Source organism: Perca fluviatilis, chromosome 16 (genome assembly GCF_010015445.1).
Source record: "Perca fluviatilis chromosome 16, GENO_Pfluv_1.0, whole genome shotgun sequence".
NCBI lineage: Eukaryota > Metazoa > Chordata > Actinopteri > Perciformes > Percidae > Perca > Perca fluviatilis.
This window is the reverse complement of record NC_053127.1, coordinates 13,708,907-13,731,319: the sequence shown is the minus strand read 5'-3', so window position 1 is coordinate 13,731,319 and position 22,413 is coordinate 13,708,907. Positions and strand designations below refer to the sequence as shown.

The window sequence follows — 22,413 nt, the reverse complement described above, 5'->3', positions numbered from 1 at the left end:
CAGCTCACCCCTAAGTAGGTGTAAATGCCAGAAAGTGAAGGAAAAAGTTGACAGCATGTGCACTTTTACAGACTTACTGCTGGAGAGCTTTTTTTAGTGAGGATATCTGACACACATCAGGTGAAATAACAGAAAGAATACAGAATAACTTGCAGAAATAGTAAAAGGAAAGAATAGAACAGGCAGACAAGAACAAAGGACAGATGTGGGGGTGGGGTGTATTCAACCTCAGGACTGCTGCAATGTCAACAACACGGAATAACACAATCCATTACCCTGCTTCTGGCTGGATGAACAGGGAGCTGCTGACACCCTCACCAGTGGAGCGAGACCACGAGCTCTGTGTTCAGTAATGGGAGGTCCAGCCCTCTACTCTGCACTGGTCAGCTAAGTGTCAACTCAGCATGTGTGTATGTACAGTAAGTGGAGATGGTGGACTGCATGTCTGAATTTGCCTTTGCGTGCATTTAGCTTCCTACATGATGGGAGCAGAGGTAAAGCTGAGGTCAGGCTGCTATGCAGCAGACTGGGAGGCAATGGGCTAGATGTTCACCTCTAAAAGTCCAAGTTGGAATTAAGGATATATTTGTAACGAATAAATGTTGATGTGATATTAGACAATATGAGCAACCTTTAGGTTTCATAAACGGTTTTGACGAGAGTTGTGTGTTTGCTTGTTTGCAGTAAACTGAGCAGCTATCAAGAGAAGTGATGGCTAGAATGATGTCTTAATAGCTGGTTTAATTTTAAATCTGGTTTGTTGTTGGTAAATATACCCACATTAGCAAAATTCTAACACATACAAATCTGTTATCCAACTTTTTTTTCAAAGCTCACTGCGGGAAGACTTCGTTTTTAGCTGGTGCTGACCGTCGCTTTTGCCTGTTACAATGACAAACCTCATCAGTGGCAGATAACATCAGCTGTAGCACTGATTCTGTAAAGGCGGAGGTTTAACTTTTGGTGTTGTCTGGTTAATGTGCTCTTTGCAAAGCAGGCAGGTGTCTGTACTCAACCAAGCAATGTTTTTTGTGAAGTAAAAGAATCATCTTTCTCTAACACCAATGAATGGTGTTTTTGATACAGAGTAACTCAATCCATTGCAAATACATCCTTAAAAGAAAAAAAAAAAAGACTCCATTTAACACATTTAGCCTATCTCACTTAATCCATGATGACATTATAATTCCTGTTGACATTCCCCAAAGCCTTTTGGAAACTGTAGTTACAAAACTACAAAGTAAGACAAGAAACAATAATAAATGGCATTTCCGAGGAACTCATTCTAAAAATAACAATATATAAGACATATAGTGACTCTGCTAACAGTCTGCAACTAAATACAAGAAAAAACAAAAGCCTAGGTTTCAAAGGGTTAACATGATCAACAGAGAAACAATCTAGCTCATTGTGTCCCATCAATTTCAGGGGAATCTCCAAATATAAACATTCACGCAGACGATCGTATCAATGATTTAAGCCCATCAACTTCTGAATCAGGACTTTGTTTTACTTTACCGACTTGCAAATGTTAAAAGCTTTATGAGATTTGATTAAGGATTTGAGAAGTTTCAGATTCAATAAAATGCTATCAAACCTCAACTCTTGTGACTGTTCATAGGTTAACTGATAAAGTAAAACTCCAGCTACAGAAACTCAACAGAAAATCCAATGTGATAGATGTTAAAGTTTGCTTGTCAGGAGGTCCGGAACAGAAAACTCCCAGCAATAAGGGTATTACCAAAACAGAAGTTAGTACACAGGGGTGCCACACATTAACAATTTCATCCTTCAGGAAACCAGAATATCTTTTTACTTCAAAGAACGCGTTTCTGAAACTGTTTGCAACAACATGCTCATTTGGGCTAAGAGGAGAAAAAAAAAAAAGCACAACTGAAACCTAGGTGAAAACTGCATGCCGCCTCCCACCGATTTACAAAAGAAACTGCCATAGTGTGTTGAAGTGACTATATAACCATAGGTCATTACCATCTGGCTTTCTTTTCAATTAGCCAATGTGCCATTTGTTTTCATACCCAGTGGGAGGTTTAGCTGGCACAGGTCTGACACATCAGAGTCAAGGTTAAATCCCTTTGTTGAAAAAGATAACAAAAGGTGCCATTTACTTTCGTGCAACACCATGAAAGCCTTTATTAGTGCAGCTTCTCCACATATTTACGGCTGCAAACAAAGACAAGTTTTCACTATAGTGAGCAAAAGCATGTTGATAAAGGACCCAAGAGTAGTAATGGATCAGCAATCTGTGCTCCTCTAGGATCTAAATTTCTGCTTTTTTCTAGATTGAGTTACTATTTAGGAGACATATATTGGGTTTTACACCAGCAGCAACACTTTCTACTTTGTTACAGTCCAAGTTTATGAGTACAGACACTTAAGTTGTGTGTATTTCTAGGAATAAATAGTGCTGCTTTAATCTCACACTTGTAAAGGAAAGTGTTGATCACCGTCTTTTTTTGTAAATATGGCAATCTCGTGTTCGTACATGATTGTGCTTCCTGATTACTGTGTTTTGTCAAATCTGTGAGGATAATAAATGCACCATTCTGACGTGACCATTAAAAAAATTAAAGCGATTGTTTTGTTCCTGCATTCCTTCTGTCAGTAGATACAGTACATTCATTGTTATCTGTTATCTTCTCTCTTGCTTTGAAGGCCATTGTTGAAAGCAAGCTACCAATGTGCACTGGAAGATGCACTAACCTTCTGCACCCAGGGCAGGGAGGGTCTTCAAGAAAGAGAGAGGGGCAATATTGAGCCTCGACGCAGAAAAAGCCTTTGATAGGCTAGAATGGGATTACCTGTGGATGGTTTTACAGCGCTTTAAATTGGGTTCAACTTTTATTAATTTAACTAAAATACTATACAATAACCCATCTGCAATGATAAACACGAATGGCATCATATCGAACAAGTCTAATTTATCACGCTCGTGCCGACAGGGATGCCCATTAAGCCCTTTTCTTTTTATTTTGTCATTAGAACTCCTCGCCCAGAAAATTCGTCAACACCCGATTATTTCCCCCATAACTTTTAACAACACCTCTCACTCTGTATCGCTGTATGCTGATGATATTTTACTATTTTTTGACAGAGCAGCCATATCATTACTGCATATTTTGGATACTTTTCACGAATTTAGCTCTCTATCTGGTTATAAAATCAATTGGACCAAATCGGCGCTTCTCCCTTTAAACTCTAAATTGAACCTGAGCTCATTACCTCAGCACATCCCAGTGGTCAAACACTTTAAATACTTGGGGGTGGACATTTTTCCTTCATTACCCAGTATTGCCAATAAGAATTTCGAGGGCATCTATAATAAAGTTGAGGCGGATCTTAGTAGATGGTCTCACTTGCCAAATTCATTACAAGCTTGTGTGTCAATTGTTAAAATGGATATTTTACCACGCATACATTTCTTTTCCTCAATGTTGCCCTTACCACCCCCAATTGATTACTGGAAAAGAATCCACTCTTTGGTCTCTAAATTTATTTGGGAGGGAAACAGCCACGGGTGAAATTAGCAACACTTCAATGGCTTAAAACAAAGGGTGGTCTTTCTGTGCCTAACTTTAAATATTACTTTTGGTCATTTGTACTGAGACCACTCTCAGATTGGCTTAACTCTAATTCTGATCCCTGTTGGAAATCTATAGAAAAGAACCTAGCATCCCCACACAGACTGGAGGATCTGATTTACTCCGCTGTCCCTTTGAAGCGTGCTAAACTGCGGCTTGGTCACGTATTGAGTTTCCTCTTATCAACATGGGTTATTGCTGAGAAGGAATCTAAGAGCACATGTAAATGGCACCTAAATAGTCCACTCTTCAATAACTATTCCCTTCTAACTAGGGGGGTCCCATTCTCATCCCCGGATTGGAGGTCTAGGGGTATTTATGTTTTAGCTGATGTATATAACGAGAGCGGGCTACGTGACTGATCTGAGGCTGTCTTACCAATTGCCTGGAACATCTTTATTTCTGTACCTTCAACTACGGTCATCTATGAAAGCATATGGAGTACCATGGAGTTCTCCTCTTACTACCCACCCTTTGCACTCCATTCTGTACAATAAAGGCCGAAAAAGAGGTTTGGTCTCTCGAATATATTCACTTATCCGAGATGCCTCTTATAAAACCCTCCCCATCTTAAGTGTATGGTCTAGTGATCTGGAGCACTACATCGGAGGTGATTCACTGGACTGGGAAAAGATTTGGTCCTCGATTGTCTTTGCTTCTAAAAACCCGGACCATCAACAGATTCATTTCAATTATTTTCACAGGACTTACCTCACTCCTAGGAGGAACTTTCTCATGAAACGTTTAACATCTCAAGTCTGCACCCTGTGCTCTGATGGACTTATAGGCTCATTCATGCATATGTATTGGGAATGCAAGGATGTGAGGCTTTTTTGGGGTGAAGTCTGTGCTACCTTATCTAATGTTCTGGATGTCACTGTACCATGTTCTCCCGCTGTGCTACTCTTAAATGATACCTCCCCACTAAAGTTGACATGTGGGAAGAGACGTATGCTCTTAACAGGCATTACTGCTGCCAAGAAGTTGCTGGCTTTACGCTGGAAACCTCCACATACAATCACTAAGTCCCACTGGATTAACACATACATTGACATAGTTAATATGGAGCTATCAGTGGCAAGAATGCACAGTGCTGGAGTTGATACTATTCTAGCGTGGCAAACAATGGCAGATAAGATTAAGGAATTGCTATAATCAATACCTGTAGGTTCCTCTTTCTTTTCTTTTTTGTTACGTGGTCTCTCGTGTCCTGTAAGAGTTTTACAGAGATCCAGGGTTAAGTGGGTGGGAGGGGGATGGGAGGTCGCCACATTACCCTTTTTTTTTTTTTCTCTCCTCTTCTTTCTTTTTGTTTTTGTTTACTACTTGCCTGTACTGCTGTTTGAAGGATATATATGTTTACTTTCAAAATAATAAAAACTTGTTCACAAAAAAAAAGAAAGAGAGAGGGGGAGAGGCAAGCGAGCGACAGGGTGATCGAGGGAGGCAAAGACATTTTACAGTGTTGGAGGGAGAAAGAGAGAAAAGGGGCAACTGGTGAACCTGAACTTTAAATGTTGTGAGAACATCTTATGCGCAAAAACACACCTCCGTTTTTCCTCTTATTAAGCCTATATCACATCACATTCTTTTCCTTTGCTTGTGATTATATTTTTGACTGGAAAAAAAAGAACTATTATCAGTCCTAGTGCATTTGGTCTGGTTGTAATTAAAACAAGTGGAGCTGATCTTGTCATTTTTAAAACAAAACCTCTCAAATAAGTGGCATTATTGATAAAAGTGGAGTGTTAAATAACATCACTTTTTGGGGCGCCCTGGTAGCTCACCTGGTTGAGCGTGCACCCAATGTACCAAGGCTCAGTCCTTACCGCAGTGGCCCAGGTTTGAGTCTGACCCGCAATCCTTTGCTGCATGTCATCCCCCATCTCTCTAACCCTCTTTCCTGTCTTCATCTTTCCTATGAATTAAAGGCCAAAAAGCCCCCCAAAAAAATCAACAAAAAAAAAATATATATATCACTTTAAACCTTAAACTGATAACAAGGTCAAGTCACAGGTTTATAATGACAGTTTTCCCCTGCTACCTGGTGTCTCTCTCATTCTCTCTACTCAAACTTTCACTTATCTCCATTCTTCCCTCCCACCTCCTTCTCCTTGAGTTAGGCCTATTTCCTCTCATCCCGTACCTCAATATAAATGATGTTGACCCTGGGAAGAACCCCTTAGGGGTTCAGTCTCTAAACAGCCGTTACAGACAAGATGAATGGCGAGGCAGCGAGCACCCACCTGGGCACCATATTGTATCAGGCGCTTGAGGTGCATTTGATTTATTTTACCTTGCATGTGGTCTTCTTACATTGGTGGCAGTTCAATAGCGTGGCAAGTTAAATCGAATGCACCTCACACTGGTGATGCTGTTTGAAATGTAGCCAAACATTGGCTGCATGGATGTATATCGACTGGATGTGTATACTTCGAGTTTCGAATGTATGCTTTGTGTAGAAAAACAAACTTGGACCAGTAACGCAGAAGTCACATTCATGCCTCACTGTTTCGATCTTCAAATAATATGTTTCACTTTTACCAGAAAAAGACGGAGGATGAGAACCAACTAATGTGTAAACATAATCCTGTCCCAGATAAAGAGTTTGGCTGCAGTTGCAAGAGTGTAAACCTCCCAAAATCCAATAAAGAGCAGAACAGAGCCACTAATGTTACCCTAAAGCCTGGTATAGTAGCATCCATGACAAGCTTTCACAGTAAGGGAAAACTACACAGTGGATGTGCACCAGCACACTCGTCCAATACCATTGTCAAATTCGCGGATGACACAACCATCATCGGGCTTATCTCGGGGGGAGATGAGTCTGCGTATAGGGACGAGGTACAGAGGCTATGTGAATAACCTTACACTGAGTAATCACTGCCATACTGCAATCCACTAAGCACTTGCTGCCCTTTAAATACTTTTATATTTATCTATTTCTTGTATTTGTATACCACTGAATGTCCTTTTTCTTATTGTTTTGTTAAAAACTTTTTTTTTTTTATGTTTGATGCATCACCTGAGTGCCACAACTAATTTCGTTGCATTCCTATGCAAGGACAATAAAAGCTTTCTGATTCTGATGTGCCAGTTTGAGCAGAGTTTTTTCTAATGTAACCTATAATCTGATAACGCTCACGTAGTTTTTTTGGAGATAGTCAAAAAAAAATTAATACTGGGTATCTGCCAATACAGGGTACATAAATAGCACTTATTTACGTTATGTTAATTAAATTTGTATCTACTGAATTAACAACTGTAGCCTACTTCAACATATTGTTCATTAGCTACTTGATAAAAAGCTCAAATTATTGATATGATATGAATGAAAGTTTAACTGGGAGAATGAGACTCCTGAAACTGATGTAAAACTGCTAGAGTGGAGGTTCTTCCCTCAAATGATCTTTGGATGAGCACAGACACCGGCAGCAGAGAGCACTTTAAACAGACAACAGACACGTGTAACGTCCTGTCATCAAGTTACTCGCAGAACTGATGGTTGATATGGTTTCTCATTTTAACCAGTGAAAGCTACTTCTGTCAACACTTAACTTTGCCAGTATACAAAGTTTTCTACATAAGTTTCATAGCATCAGTCATTAATTTAAAGATTAATAATTTCTCAGATGTTCTGGGACTTTGGTGTGTTTGACAGGCCTGATATCTGCTCCACCCACCTGCACCACCTTCTGTGCTTGAATATCGACAACCAGCAGTCGGCTCAGGAGGGGCTGCGTCACGTAGATGTACTTATCCCTGATGTTAACTGCTGAGGACCACACGCAGTGCTGAGGTGACACCCCCTCACCTTTAGGGCACATCTCCTCCTGAGAAGAACCAACAGAGAACAGAGAGGATGATGGGAGGAGGATGAGAGCAACCGAGGGAGGAAGAGGTTGGCAAGATTTCCTGGTGTGTCATAGATCAGCAGTATGATGCGTTTTACTCTGGGCAATGATTCAAAAATGTTGGGTTATCTACGTTCATTTGAATCGCATTGTGATGATGAAATCATCGTCTCAGTTTACAAAATGCTTCAACATGGTATGTGGGTAACAGCTGGAAGTCGCAGCTTTTTTCATTATTGCTTTATCTGTTAACTATGTATTCAATTAAAGATTAATTGTTTAGTCCATATAATTCAAAACAAAAAAATAGAATTTCTTGTTTTGTAAAACCAACAGTCCAAAAGCCAAAGATGAATAATATAAATAATAGTATAAAACAAAAACAAAAAAACTACAAATCCTCACCTTTACTTGATAAATGACAAAAAAAAAACTTTCAAATCTTTCAAAATTGTTGATTAATTTTCTGTCAATAGACTAATTTGATTACTAAATGCACTTATTGTGATATATATTTATATTGGAAAAATATTCTTGTTAATGCAAGGCAAGTTTATTTGTACCTTTCAACAACAAGGCAATTCAAAGGGCAGAAAAGAAAGACAAGATAATGTAAAGTGACATATATATAGGATTTAAAAATAGCAAAGTAAAGTAGAAGATACAAATAAGATGAAAAAGAATAAGACAGGTTAAGCAGGAGAATAAAAAATACAGCGCAGCTACAGTGCAGTGCACGATATGAATAAATAGTCCCAATTACATTTAATAAAAGTTTTAAGTTCATGTGTTAAGCCTTGATTTAAAAGAACTTAACTATTGATACAATAATATTGATTTCAACAATACAACGCAGTCGTACCAAAGGTGCGTACAGATGTCTTTAGCACTGTATGCCTCATTCCAATGATACTGTTCTTATAGATGCTACTAATAATAAGTCATAATGAGATTTTGCATCAGTTTGAAAACCACCAAATTCATAAACCACAACTGACTCAAGTTACAAATCACTTCTACAGGCCCTGCAGCCTGCCGTCTTTGCTGACAACACATTTATGCACACTCCCTCACACACACTACATATACTGGTGTGTTATTACCAATACACGAACGCGCGCGCACACACACACACACACACACGTACACAGGTTATGTTAGAGTTTCCACCTCACAAAAGTGGAGAAAGTGCTGTTTACAGCAGGAACTGGCTAACACATGGCTTATTGAGTTTGTATTGATCTCTAATACAATTACAGGGCCCTGTAAAACCCAAATCCCTCAGAGAAACAAGCAACTTTTACAATCCAAAGCCCATTGCTCTGTGAGGGGGATGTTCTCCAGTGGATTAAAAACCTCAGGGTCTGTAGTATAGACTCTATACAGTCTATTGGTCCGAGCTGTTGACTAATGGACACAAGTAATCCCATTACATTAGTAAGGTGAGGAGCACCATTATGAGAATTCCACACTGAAATTCTACTGAATAACTATAGAATATAATAAGATAGGAAAAAGCCTTAAGATTCTAATGGATAATTGTCCCATTGAGGAACACAACACCTGGTACCTAACAGTGCTTGTTTGGATTATGGTACAACAACCTAATTAAGACTTGTTACTGAATGGGGAGTAAGATGCTCTTTGCGGTGTACCTGATGTGTCATGACTGTGTGAGTGCCTGCCTTAATGTAAAAACTAAGTGACATCATTCTGCCTTGCACATAATTTGATTTTGAAATGCATCAGCTTAGCAGTTACAAACGCTGCCATCCTGAAATGTATTTAGTAATATATGGAGGAAATTTGAAACTAAAATATAGGCTACTCTTTACCTGACATGGCCATTTTTTTATGTACTTTAATCGTGTTAAATCTATTACATCATTAAATCACGAGAGCAAAAAAAAAAAATAATAAAAATAAAGACAAAGTGCACTTACATAGGTAGCAACAATTCTCTCTGTCCGCTTCATGTGTCTGCGTATCTCACATTCACTTGGCTGAAGAACAGTGATGCCCTCATCAGAAAACACATAGAACATATTCCCCACACTCAACCCTGGAAGAAAAGACAGGAAGACAGAAAAGGGTTGACAAACGTGCTTTAAAAAACAAAAACAATTAAAAACAATTAAAAACAGCAGAAAATCCTGCTCCCATTTTATCTGACATTTGTGATGGCCATTTCAATTTTCCTGCTGGAGGACTCCTGTTAGCATGCTATTGCTTTGTGTGTGGATATGGGTAGTGTGTGGCTGCGAGCCTTTTTGACAATGCCTACAAAGAGCCCTGTCAGCAACATATCCACAACATACAGTCGCAAGAAGCATCACATTAAAGGCACTGTCTGTAAGAAGAAACATTTCACATCTTGTCATGTAAACAGCTGCTGATGAGTTAGCAAGTACCTGCCTGACGTTGAGCCATTTGGATAAATAACAAGCTATTACTGCTGTCAGGAATACATCACATGAGCAGAGATGATAAGCATAGGCACATAAACACACTTGCAGTATGCACAAAATATGATAATGATTGATTTGTCAGGCTGGTGGGACATCAGTTTTGCACTTAATGCTGTGAGACAAACATAGTCCACCAGAGAAACACACTGTCAGAAAAACACAAAACATACTGTATATATGCATGCAATCCATGTATGAACACAGACACACAAACATACACTTGCTCACACACAAAACACACTGTGTTAATGATGCAACTATGCTGTTATCTTTTGGTTCTGTGGTAAACCTGATGTGGTGATGATGTATATATAACAGATTGTGTTTGTATTGCACTCTAAACCACAGCAGGTTTCCCAGTGCAGTAGTACAACTGTACTTGTGGCCGTGCTGATGTGGTTATAAAAATATATATATATATATATATATATATATATATATATATATATATATATATATATATATATATATATATTATAAAGACAGGATGGATTTGTATACTGCTGAAAACCACAATGTTGTTTTCCTTGTAGCCACCACACTGGGTTTGGGGTATTATCTGCAAAATGCATAAAAATGCATGCTTCTGTGTAAGTGTTTACTCCCCAGGTGATCTAAGAAACAGATTAGAAAGCACTCCAACAAAAGGATAAAACACCTTGGGCATGCATGGAAGAAAGCAAGATTTTTAAATTAAAGTTTTGCTGGCGAGAAAACAACTTTGTGATTCTTCTAGACAGTACCACAAACATCTTGGAAAGTGTAGTAATCCAGCTACAGGCCCCGAAGAGCTACATAACATGCCCCCCATTTCCTTATTCACAAGAGCACAACAGCCTTTTGAGTAATGTCATGTATTACCTTCTTCTCTCCACAGAATGTTTGCAACTGCAGATTCAGCCAACGAGCAATAGAAAGGAAAAAAAGGGGGAGGGGGTGGGGGGGTGTAACAGGGGTAAAACATTAAATCACCTTGTGAAAAAAAGATAAATATCTTTCAAGAAACAGAAGCGGTGATTTCTCTCATGCCATGCCAAGACAAAACAAAACTAAACATATTTGACAGGTACAAAGTGTTCCTCACTGCTGTTGACAGGAGCATATTTCCTCCTAAATCAAGAGATTACTCAGAAGTAATTGATTATTCTGTTTAATTTCAACTGGTCCAAAAAGCTCTTCCTAGGTGGCGATGGTTAACTCTTCACAATGATGCAATCTAATGAAAGACCAAATATCAAAGAAACCTAAAATATGTGATTTTAGTGCTTGTCCCCCCGCTATAAAATATGGCATAAAATGAGCAACTGTGCTGCCTGACTTTCATTTTTGGTTCTGAACTGCCCACCTCAGTTGGGATGGGACAATATCAAGCTGATATTGTGTCCTCTGATCTCAGCATTACTATAAAAGAGTTATGTCTTTGCGAACTTATATCACTTAAATACTGCTTACAATTGTGTCTAACAGGCAGCCATGCCATTAGGATTTACGCCAGCATACAAAATGTCTTTCTGCAAACAGAGGTGTGAGGACTTCTTTTTGGCATAATCTTTGACAAGGATTTTTGTTAAAACTTTGTGCAGTAAAAGTTGAAATTTGACAATGACTTACGGGTCTTCTTGGCCGAGTCTTCAACAAACAGAGAGGAAATATCCTCGTCCACTCCCACCTCGTTCTTGGCAATGCAGGTATAGGCTCCGGTGTCCTCGTACCGGACGCTGCCAAGAAAGAGCTCACTACCATTTGCTACAGGAAGAGAGGAAACAAAAGGAAAGTTTGTTGTTGCATTGAATTCTTTTAAATCTTTATGGAGTACACTACATATACATTTGGAAAAAATGCATTAATAATACAAAGCTTCCCAACAACCATTTCTGGTGTGGATTCTTCCAGACTCTAGACTGATAAACGTATTATCACCCTCAGATGCACACGAAATATCTGGACTAGACTAACTGAAAATTGAATTGAGAATTGGTGTGGGAGAAAATTGCTGCTTGAGTCTATGCGTAAGCTCTAATATGGTGTATTAATTTGATATTTAATCACTGGTAGCTTATAATATTACTGGAGAAAACTGGAATGGTATTACACCTATAATTTCATTTTGGTGCAATCCTGCTGGCGACAAAGTAAGCTACTACTAATCCCATTCTGAGGTTGCAGCACCATCATTAAAAGAATTATGATTTACAATCATTTATTTCTTTTGAATGTCTCTTACTGGTTTGTGTCCAGGGAACTCTACAAAAACGTTTAAAAAAAAGTTTCAGAGCGAGTCACACTCTTCTGATGGCGCTTTGCCACAGTGGCTTTATATGCTACAGTGGCTTTATATGCTCCGCATCACCAATGCTGTAAAGAAAACTGCCATTTGCAAAAAAAACGTAATGTGACACAAAGAATGTGCTGGGATGTAAGACCATGTCCACGATGGGTGACGTTATATATGAGGACAGGTAAGGTTATGTAGGCTACATAACTGAGAGACTGTGAAGAAAAACGATACCGTTCAAATAGGTAGGCTAGTATCTGGTAATGAAAATACATCTATAGTCGGGGACTCAATATCATCTCCCGACTTATGTTTAACTAACAAAGAAATACAGCTTCTTCATCAATGGGATCATTGACAAAAGGAAATGCCATGTTCGGAACAAAAACGTTTCAAGCCTAACATGGTTAATAAACCAACACGTTTTTTTATTCATGCAGATAAACTGCACTAAAATGCGCCTGATACAGAATGAATGAATGAATGAATGAATGAGGAAATGAAAGTGTTGTGTTGTGTTGAGTGCTGTGTCAGAGGGAGGAGACTGAGAGAAATTCAAGGTTTATGGAAGAAAACCTGCTCCCGACCAGGTTAGGTTCACAGACTCGGTTACCATAGTAACTGACTGAGGTTAAGTTATCTCTCTTTCTCAAACAGAAAACTCTGAGTTTCCCTCATCTCAGGGTTAACAAACTCAGAGTTTTCACTACACCTGCTTTCTGAAACGGACCCCAGTTAAGCAAAGCATAAGAGGTTACAACACAGCTGTGGGTTCATAGACAGAGACTAAGTTTCCCTAGCAATCAGACATCAAGTCAGAGCTGGTCCACCAAGATGTCCTCCGAATTATGAGCTCTGATCTGTTCTCTCCCTCAAGCTTTTATCCATTCCTCATAGGGGGGGGGTCTTCTTGTTTCTAGACAGAAACTGGTATCTCCACAGACACACATGCCAAGGTCGGGGCCTCGTGTGGTGCAACTTCCTCTTCCGTTCTCACAACCTTCAAACAATGCACCTCTATGCCATAAAAGCCTCAACTATTTTTATGACTTAAGCTTAACTTTCTGTGCATCAGAGGTCATCTGGAATACTTCTAACCACTTCCTCAATGACTAACACAGCTCTTTTGCAATGAGCACATACACACATTTTGTTAATAAAATATTTCTACAAACCCCAGTCCTGTATGTGTGTAGGAGTAATCTGACAGAAACTGCTAAATGTATGCCAAACTGTGTTTGTATATCCATAGGATGCCACACACAAAACAACAAAAACATTTCATAACAAAACCAAGCAATGTAAAAAGCTTGTGTGGATATGTTATAAACATCTGAGAAAGTAAAAAACGGCAAGGGCACACGCACATGTTTTGCTTAAGGTACATTTCAGATTGGTTTTGGGTGCAAATAATGCTTAATCTTGTGTCATCAAGTATCAACATCTTTTACTTCAACATGACAATTAATGCTTTAAATGTCTTACATTCTACTTCAATAGCCTTGCTTCACACATATTTCCCCCACATACTATTCAATGCTACATTGTTTGCCTCAAGTGGCAGCTGCAAGTGACATAAGATGGAAGTGACAGGTGATGTCGGATGTTAAGACACAGAGGTTATCGTTGGAGGCAGACTCTTTGATGTTTGCTGCAGCATCAAGCTCTGTGATGTACAGCTGCACTCTGATCCTTCCTGTACTGTATAGAGCTCTAGATTGAACAACACACACTCTACAGTATGGGGGGAGTGAATGATGTTGGGTGTCACAGTGGTGCTCTAACAGGCCATGTTGTGCAAGAACATAAAAGGAAGCTTCAGATTGTATCCCTTTCTGTACATCTCTTGAAGTATCAATAGCAGCTATGAACTTCTAGAACATTCACACTCTGCCACTCTCAGTCTTTTCATCCTGTTAAATGTCTTCTTTCCTACCTGTTAAAACTTAAAGCTAACATACTGTAATTGATTGTCGTCCTGCAGGAACAATAATTATAAAACAGCAATAAAACCGAAGCTTGCAAAAAACAACAACAGGTTGTTCCCTTTTTTATGTTTAAAATGATCTCTAACTTCTAATTAATGACTACTGGGTTGTAAAATAACAAGACTTTAAAAGGAGTTGACGCAAAGCTTTTCACATAAATGTCTTTTGGATTCTGATAATAATTCTCTTTTATCAGGGAAAACTGTGAAACTCTTTCAAGTGAAAAGTGCCTTAAAGCAGGCCTTCATAGAATGAGACACCACTTTAATTACTTCTAATTCATAATTATGTTCTGATCAATTCTTATTAAAAACCACTGAATCAACCACTCATTAAATTAGCTTTTTTATCCTTATTTTTGCAAGCTTCTAGCAGTTTGTGATGATAGGGATTTTGAATGTTTTTTTTCCCCTCATTGAGGACTTTAAGTCTTCCTAACTCCTACCCATGGGCTTATTACTGCAAGGGCAAATGTAGCATGTGCCTGTGCCCAGGAGTCAATGGGGCTATAATCAATATTTTTTTATTAACAATGGATCACAAGACTATTTGCATGTGAAAAGGATTAAACCAGCAGGTAATTTACTTTCATTTAAAACTATAAAGTTTGTCATAGCACTACAACGGTTTATAGCATCTTTCAGCTAATTGTTTTAGTTTTTCGGCCTGCAAGTGTTTGGTTCACACACAGTTCACACTCAGCATTGTTTTTGGCTACAACAGGCAGCTGTTTTCAGCTCTAAAAGCTTTGTGCACGCACTGTAGACTACCTGCTTTACACCAAACAAAGACAGATTTAGCAACTAGCTGGTGAATGTAGTGGGGCATTTAGCAGCTACAGTGAAGAGCCAGATATTTAGAAGAATTAGAAGAATCTATCTAATCTATTATTGCAGCCTAAACGTTAGCCAATGAAATTGTGTGGAGATGAAGTAACATGGAGTCAAGTTTCAACAAACATCCTGAGCAGCTTAGCTAAAAAGTGATTTGACTTTTACATTATTTGATGCTTCATGTCAGCAATGCAATGCACCAAAATAATCATCAAATGTGTACTATTATATACATGGTGTGTGTAGGTTACTGGAACCTGTGCTATTGTGCGCCCAATTCCTTTGTGCTGGCAGAGACTGCTCACCGCACCCTGGGGCCATAGTCATGACAATCCGTCTATGATCCTATTTGACATGTTGTAAGTTGCCTTCATGACACTTCATATGTTTTCCTCTGTGGCCTACTAAACCAGTCAAAATGCATTTAGCTCACAGTTTTCACTCAACACAGCCACAAATGTAGCTTGCACCCATTGCCCTTGATTAACAAGGTATTTGATTCTAGTGATAAGGAAAATGTGTCGAGCTTCCTTCCCACAATGCATCTGGGTCAGAAAAATGATCTATAATGTCACATGTCAAGGTACAGTATCCCTGTAGCTGTGTTAAGAGGTTTGTTCTATGACAATCTAAACAACGGAATATCAAGCAGAGAACAGGCTTGAGTGGTTTAACGGTCAGTGTAACGCTTATCAGTTAAATTTCAGTTCAAATATCATATTTTTCACCTTCACCTTTTCCACCTTGACAAATTAAAAAATTTGATCTTTAACATGTTTTTCCAATTTTCTGTTTTTATTCAGAGGATCAGAAATTTAGAAAATTACAAAATTGATTCTGGGCTCCAATTATTCAATACTGCAATGGTATTCTCTTCCTCTACTTTGTGGAATATGCAGGTTATTAACTGCATATGGACCAAAAAAAACTAAAACTGATAGACTTTGTGGTCAGAGGTGCTTGCAACTGATGGTTTCGAGTGGGGGGCGGGGCGTAGCTAGGCGGAACGAGGGAGAGAATACCATTGCAGTATTGAATAATTGGATCTCAGATGCAATTTTGTAATTTTCTAAATTTCTGATCCTCTGAATAAAAACTGAAAATTGGAAAAACAGTTTAAAGATCCAATTTTTTAATTTGTCAAGGCAGAAAAAAAATGAAAAATTGGATATTGGAACCCATTTTTCTGTTTTTCCAAATGTCCGTTTGTGCTTAGAAAATTGAACTGATAAGCGTTACACTGACCGTTAAGCACCGTGGACAGCTTCAGTTTCATTCACTCAGCAAAAAAAAGCAGTTTCTCCTTTTACTGTCCAACTGTGGATTACAATCAATACTTCTATCCTATCAACGGTCAGTGTGTGGTTCAAATTTTACAGAAGCCAAATATAAGAATAGAGGAAACACTTTTACAGTGTCTTTATTACACTGACATTACATGTGAATGGAAATGAAATAGCAAATCACATCTTCTTTGTGCTTTGATCCCTTTTTTGAAGCATGGCTAGATAAAAATGGTAACTACTTAATCTACTTTTGTCTTTTCACTTAACGAAATGTTTTTAATAAAACGCAAATAACTGTAAATAGGACTCTTGCCCCTTGCGATTGCCCAAATTAGGCAAATCTGAAACCGTAACCTCTGTAGTGTTTATATGTTGGTGAACCTTGCAGAACCTCCCATGTTTGAGTGTCTGAGGGCTATTACTACAGGTAATGACCCACACACAGCCAATAAACTCTTCCTTAATGAGAACTAGGCCATAAAAAGAAAAGTCATGCTCCACTCTGCTCCTTCTTTCTTATATTGAGTGGGTCTTTAAAAAAAACCTTCTAGACAGGATAAGTAGCTGCCATCTCCTCACACAGTCAATTTCATTTTATTTTCTTAATCTCCCTTTTCATTCACTTCTAAAGAATAACATTTATTTTGTCAAAGTGCAAAAAAAAGGTTACAGTCTGCAATCTTGGTTTTATCACCTTGGTATGGAATGCAAATGAATGGAAAGCACAACAAAACATTACAGCTGAGGTTTTAATAAAAAATGTGTGTGTTTGCGTGGCCGGGTTGGCTTAGTGGGTAGAGTAGGCACACATTTACTTTGAGGTTTATGCCTCGACGCAGAGGTCCAGCGTTCAAATCCGACCTGTGATGTTTTCCTGCATGTCTTCCCCATCTCTCTCCCCTTTCTCACCTAGCTATCCTGTCCTGTCAATTAAAGGCGGAAAAGCCCCCCCCCCAAGAAATGACTGAGTTTGACAGAATGTGTTTTTCATTGTCTAACATGCATTGTCTTGGTTTAAAAAGGTTTCCTGCAGTGCTGGTATACTGCAGTGCTGTTGGTACATAACACTGCAATTAAAAAACACTGCACCAATGAGATGTAACATAACACAATATTTGCTAAAACGCATACTATGCTGACAACACCCAAAATAATGAAAAACTCCTCACCTATGAGAGAGAGCTGTTTGGAGGATCTGGGCAGCAGGTCCATGCCATTCTTCAGCCAGAGGAGTTTGGGATTTGGGATGCCGTCAGCGTGGCAGTGGAGGCTGGCAGATACGCCGGGCTCCTGGGCCTGCGTCTCTGGATAGACCAGGATCACTGGAGGGACTGGACGCACAAACACAAACAAAACCGAAGACACAAACAGGGAGAGGGGCGAGTGAAAACCTAATTACACACTGTTTCATGGTAACTCCTGGGGGAATATAGCACAAACACCCACACATGCAGTGGGCAGAGAGGAATTTGTCTCACCCCAGCATGGAATATATTCACACATAACAAGAATGAAAGCGCTCTGGGGCTGCTTTATTACAGTTTGAGACGAGTCCTGCATGAAATAGATGTTGGACGTATCTACCACTTACCACCTCCTCTGGGGAGAAGACCGCAAATTAATGTGAAGGAATCGAAGGGGGAAAATGAAGTATGAGGTAATAGTTTACAGGAACAGGTAAGATGTCATTTTCTGATTTCGATGCTTGGCAGCCCCTCCCTTCAGGAGTTCAATCACATCTCGCATTTAATTTACAACCCTCCCCCTAAACCCTAATTAATTTGGCATCTGTTGCTTACTACCTACTTATTTTTGTTTTTCCTAATGTTTCTCTTTCATCTTATTATATAGTTTTATTATATTTTTAAGTACTATCAGTGGTGCAATTTGAGTGGAGTGTATTTACTCAAATACTGTCCTTGAATACAATTAAGAGGTACTCTTACTTTACCTAAGTAATTCCATTTCATCTTACTTTATACTTCTACTCTCTACATTTCACAGATATATTTATTTTTACTCCATAACATACAGCTATATTTATGGGTTAACATTAAAATCATGTTAAGTTCATATAATATAATGTATTGTTAAAGATTAATCAGAATCAGAATACTTCATTGATCCCCTCAGGGAAATTATTTAATTGCAGTTGCTCACAGTCAAATTCAAGCTAAAATAAGAGTAAGAAAAGTCAATAAGTGTATAGGGTAACTTATTGACTTTTCTTACTCTTATTTTAAGAATAAACAGTGGTTTCCAACCTGTATGACCTACTCTTACAAACAGCAGCTGGGGGCCTTATCAGGTTTCAGATATCTGAGTTGTAAGCAGTTTCACCAAAGAGTAGGGCTGGGCAATATATCGATATTATATCGATATCGTGATATGACATTGTCTTTTCCTGGTTTTAAAGGCTGCATTACAGTAAAGCGATGTACTTTCTGAACTTACCAGACTGTTCTAGCTGTTCTATTATTTGCCTTTACCCACTTAGTCATTATATCCACATTACTGATGATTATTTATCAAAAATCTAAGTGTGAAGATATTTTGTGAAAGCATCAATTGTCAACCCTAGAATATCACCGCAATATTGATATCGAGGTATTTGGTCAAGAATATCGTGATATCTGATTTTCTCCATATCGCCCAGCCCTACCAAAGAGACATTTCTCCTGTAAACGTCTCACATGCTTTCATAACTGTTTGAGGCTCATAGAGTTCAAGTTATCCAATATTTCACAGAGAAGCAAAGATTAGCAAGAAGTCAAAAACATGAAAACAAATTTGTGTACCAGTACTTACTTTTTCTTCTCTCTTTTCCCCATTAAACATCTCACAACCTCCCAGATTTAGAATATTTGGAGGGGCTTGACCCCTACGTTTGGAACCACTGGACAAACTACCTTACTGTAGAGTAGTTAAAACTAGCTCCACCTCCACAAGCTAAAGTAGATATAGATAATACTTTTGCACTTTTACTTAAGTAAATTTTGAATTTTTGAAACACAAGTACTTCTACTCGCACCTACAGTATGCCTCACCTTTGGCCTGTCTGTATTGGAATCTGTGTTCTGTCAAGTCTGTTATCATCTGATCTTTTTTCTATCAAAACAGTACAGCAACTCTTATTTTCTTCCATTTTTTAATAAGTACATACTAGACAGAAACATTCTTCAACAGCATTGATACCATTATCTAGGGTATGATAATACCTTTAAAAAAAAAAAAAAAAAAGAGTACTAGACTGCGACTATGGGTACTGCAGTGCTGTCATTTCTCTCATAAGCATGTGTGTTATCCCTTTAATACAACAATGCAAAACATCCACTTAGTTTAATGTGGCACTTGGCTCCCTTCCATTCCACCTTAACGCACCTTGTCCTATCTCGCTTGAATTACCTTGAATCCCCCACACAAACATTTGGTAATTGCCCTCTCCTGATAACTTGCCCTTCAGACTCCCTTCCAATCAACCCCTCTCCCTCTTTAGTTAAAGGTCTAAAATTCAGCTGCATTTCTTTTCAATTAGCATCTTAGAAAAACAAAACAATCACCCCTATTGTCTCTCTTAAAAAAGATTTACTTGACTACATTATCCTCCTCCTTTGAGAAATAAGCGCAGAAATTAGGAAGGCTGTAGTTGCTGCTGTCTTTGAATTGTTAAGTTACAGGTAGGGGTACCTCCCTTGATGTTTTTTGGAGCCATGCCTAGTAATAACTCTCAAGTCTAAAGTTAGGGGAGAGGAAGACCCTTAAGCAGATAATTAATATGAGCAAGACAATGCTTTAATATGGTCAGCCTGCCAAAATCAGTGTGAGTGTAGTTTTCAGATGTATTTTAGCTCAAGTAGCTTGTCCCCACTGCATTGGATCAAGTGAATGTGCTGCATGCACGCATATTTAGTTTACAGCCTCAGGTATGATTTTCTTTTTCATGGCAAAAGAGTCACTTTGATTCAATACTTGACAGTTGTGATCGTGTGAGCCTTGTGTATGAACACCACAGCTGCATTGGGGTTTTTTTACCTGTAGGGAACCTAATCATTTTTACAACCAACTTCTCATATACTAAAGCATAGCTTCATTATAGAGGAACATCTACATAACATGGTGAAACTGTGTAATAATAATAAAACAAGTGCTGAATTGATTAATCAATTAGTTGATTGACAGAAAAAAATGAATCTGCAACCATTTTGATAATCGAATAAAAATAGATTTTCAAGCAAAAATGCTCAAGATTCACTGGTTCAAGCTTTTCAAATGTGAGAATTTGATGCTTTTCTTTGTCATGTATGATAGTTTACTTAATATCTTTGTTTTTTTTAGTGTTGGTCAAACAAAACAAGACTTTTAAGACATCATCTGTCGGGTTTACATGGACTTTCAGTTGGTTTTCATGGACTTTCAGTTGGTTGTCATGGACTTTCAGTTTCTTTTCCCATTCACCGTCATCAGCCCTCATCATTTACACCTGCACTCCATCAGACCACTGATCACTCACACCTGCACTTCATTATGCCATGTCATCAGTTCACCACCTGCACCTCATCAGTCCACCTTCTTTATAAGTAGCACAGGCACATTCACTCTTTGTCTGGTCTTGTATGTTAATGTCATGACAATAAGACTCGCTCTCAGTAACTACTTGTTATACCTGTCGGAGTGCTGCCTGTAGACCTGCTCTCTGTTCCTCTTGTTGGATTTTGTGTAATAAAGTTCAGCTTCACTTACCTCCATCCTGACTCCTGTGCCTTCCATGACATCATCTCAATATAATGGGCATTAAAAAAAAAAAAATTCTGACATTATATAGGCAAAACCAATAATCAATTATTCAGGAAAATATTGGGAAATGAATAAAGTAAAAGTAAACCTGACTAATCAAAGACTCAAGAATAAAAGTCAACTCTCATAATCTTTGAGTTAAGACACAAGACAATATCTGCTACTAATTGTAAACCAGTATTTTGTTTACTTACTTTCTATGTTAATGTCCATACAATGCATTAACACTGCAGTTCATTTGACAGCCCCAGTAAGTCCGTTCACTGCATGAAGGGTAACAAATAGTGTTTTCATGGTAACATGTAATAGCTGAAGAAGTGTAGCAGAGAGACAGATTATCGTCCCTGGCCGATTATCGGGCTGTTTTTTGGCAGTTTACAGATTATGTGAATCGGCTTTTTATTAGCCTGATAACCAATAAAGTTAAATAATTAAAAGTGCGCTACTTTGGCTCCGGTACAGCTCTTTTTCTGTCCCTCTGCTTCAGTTTCAGTCACCACTGAGTCTGACTTAATGTCTTACAACACTATCTGACTCTCTTTTACTGTGTATTAGGTTGAAAGTTTCTAATTTATTAAATAATTGCTTAAAGCATTTGAACAAAGTTTTGTGTTGGAGTTTCTAACATTCCAAAATCTTAATTTTGACTTCATTTTTACTGTAAATGCAGTTTGGTTCCAAATATTGGTTATAGGTTTCATTAACTACTAATAATCTGTATCGGCCTTGAAAAACCAGTATCGGTCAATCCCTAATCTGTAGTGGTCGAGAAGCCCGTTTGATCCATTTGCTTTGGTTGCTCTTTGTCTTCAAAAAAAAGTCTCCCAGGAAGTCTCAAAGAAGCTAAATTCAAACTTGTCTGTGTATTCTTAATGTTATGACCTTTTATTTTGTGGTTTGTCTTTTACTTATCAGTTGTTTTGTCTGTCTCATTTTTTTTCTTCTCTTTTCTCCCTGCTGTAAACAACTTTGTAACTACTGTGTTAACAAGTGCTTTTTAAAGATAGTTTACTTACTTAACTTATTATTAGAAAATACAAAATAGAAATTATTTTTTGGTAATTTGTGTTTAGGAAGAAAACAAACAAATAGGATTACACATTTATTTGAGACTGATCTTTAGTACTTTTACTGTCTTCAAGATAAAATGTGTAACTTTTTTATAATAATGAACGTCCGTTACATTCAAGCCCTTGCCAAATGAGTTGATACAAAGCTAATTAAGACTATCAGCTCCACACAACACTCTCTGTATTTGTCAGTATGGCTATGTATAGAAATTGGTATTGTCCAGCAACTTTCGCACGCAGAACTCG

At 38.2% G+C, this 22,413-nt stretch overlaps 1 protein-coding gene across 3 annotated transcripts in view; it reads right to left on the bottom strand.

Annotated features, from left to right (window-relative positions):
• The window catches only part of fstl4 (follistatin-like 4), a 243,672-nt gene that overhangs the window by 11,430 nt on the left and 209,829 nt on the right, over window positions 1-22,413 (bottom strand). For 2 of the 3 annotated variants that reach the window (XM_039778070.1, XM_039778071.1), the window contains exons 9-13: window positions 17,473-17,634; window positions 11,533-11,667; window positions 10,783-10,809; window positions 9,397-9,515; window positions 7,283-7,432 (exon numbers count right to left, since the gene is read on the bottom strand). In XM_039778070.1, coding sequence (XP_039634004.1) covers window positions 7,283-7,432; window positions 9,397-9,515; window positions 10,783-10,809; window positions 11,533-11,667; window positions 17,473-17,634 — 593 coding nt within the window. The remainder of the gene's footprint in view (window positions 1-7,282; window positions 7,433-9,396; window positions 9,516-10,782; window positions 10,810-11,532; window positions 11,668-17,472; window positions 17,635-22,413) is intronic. The other variant, XM_039778072.1, reaches the window with a different exon arrangement.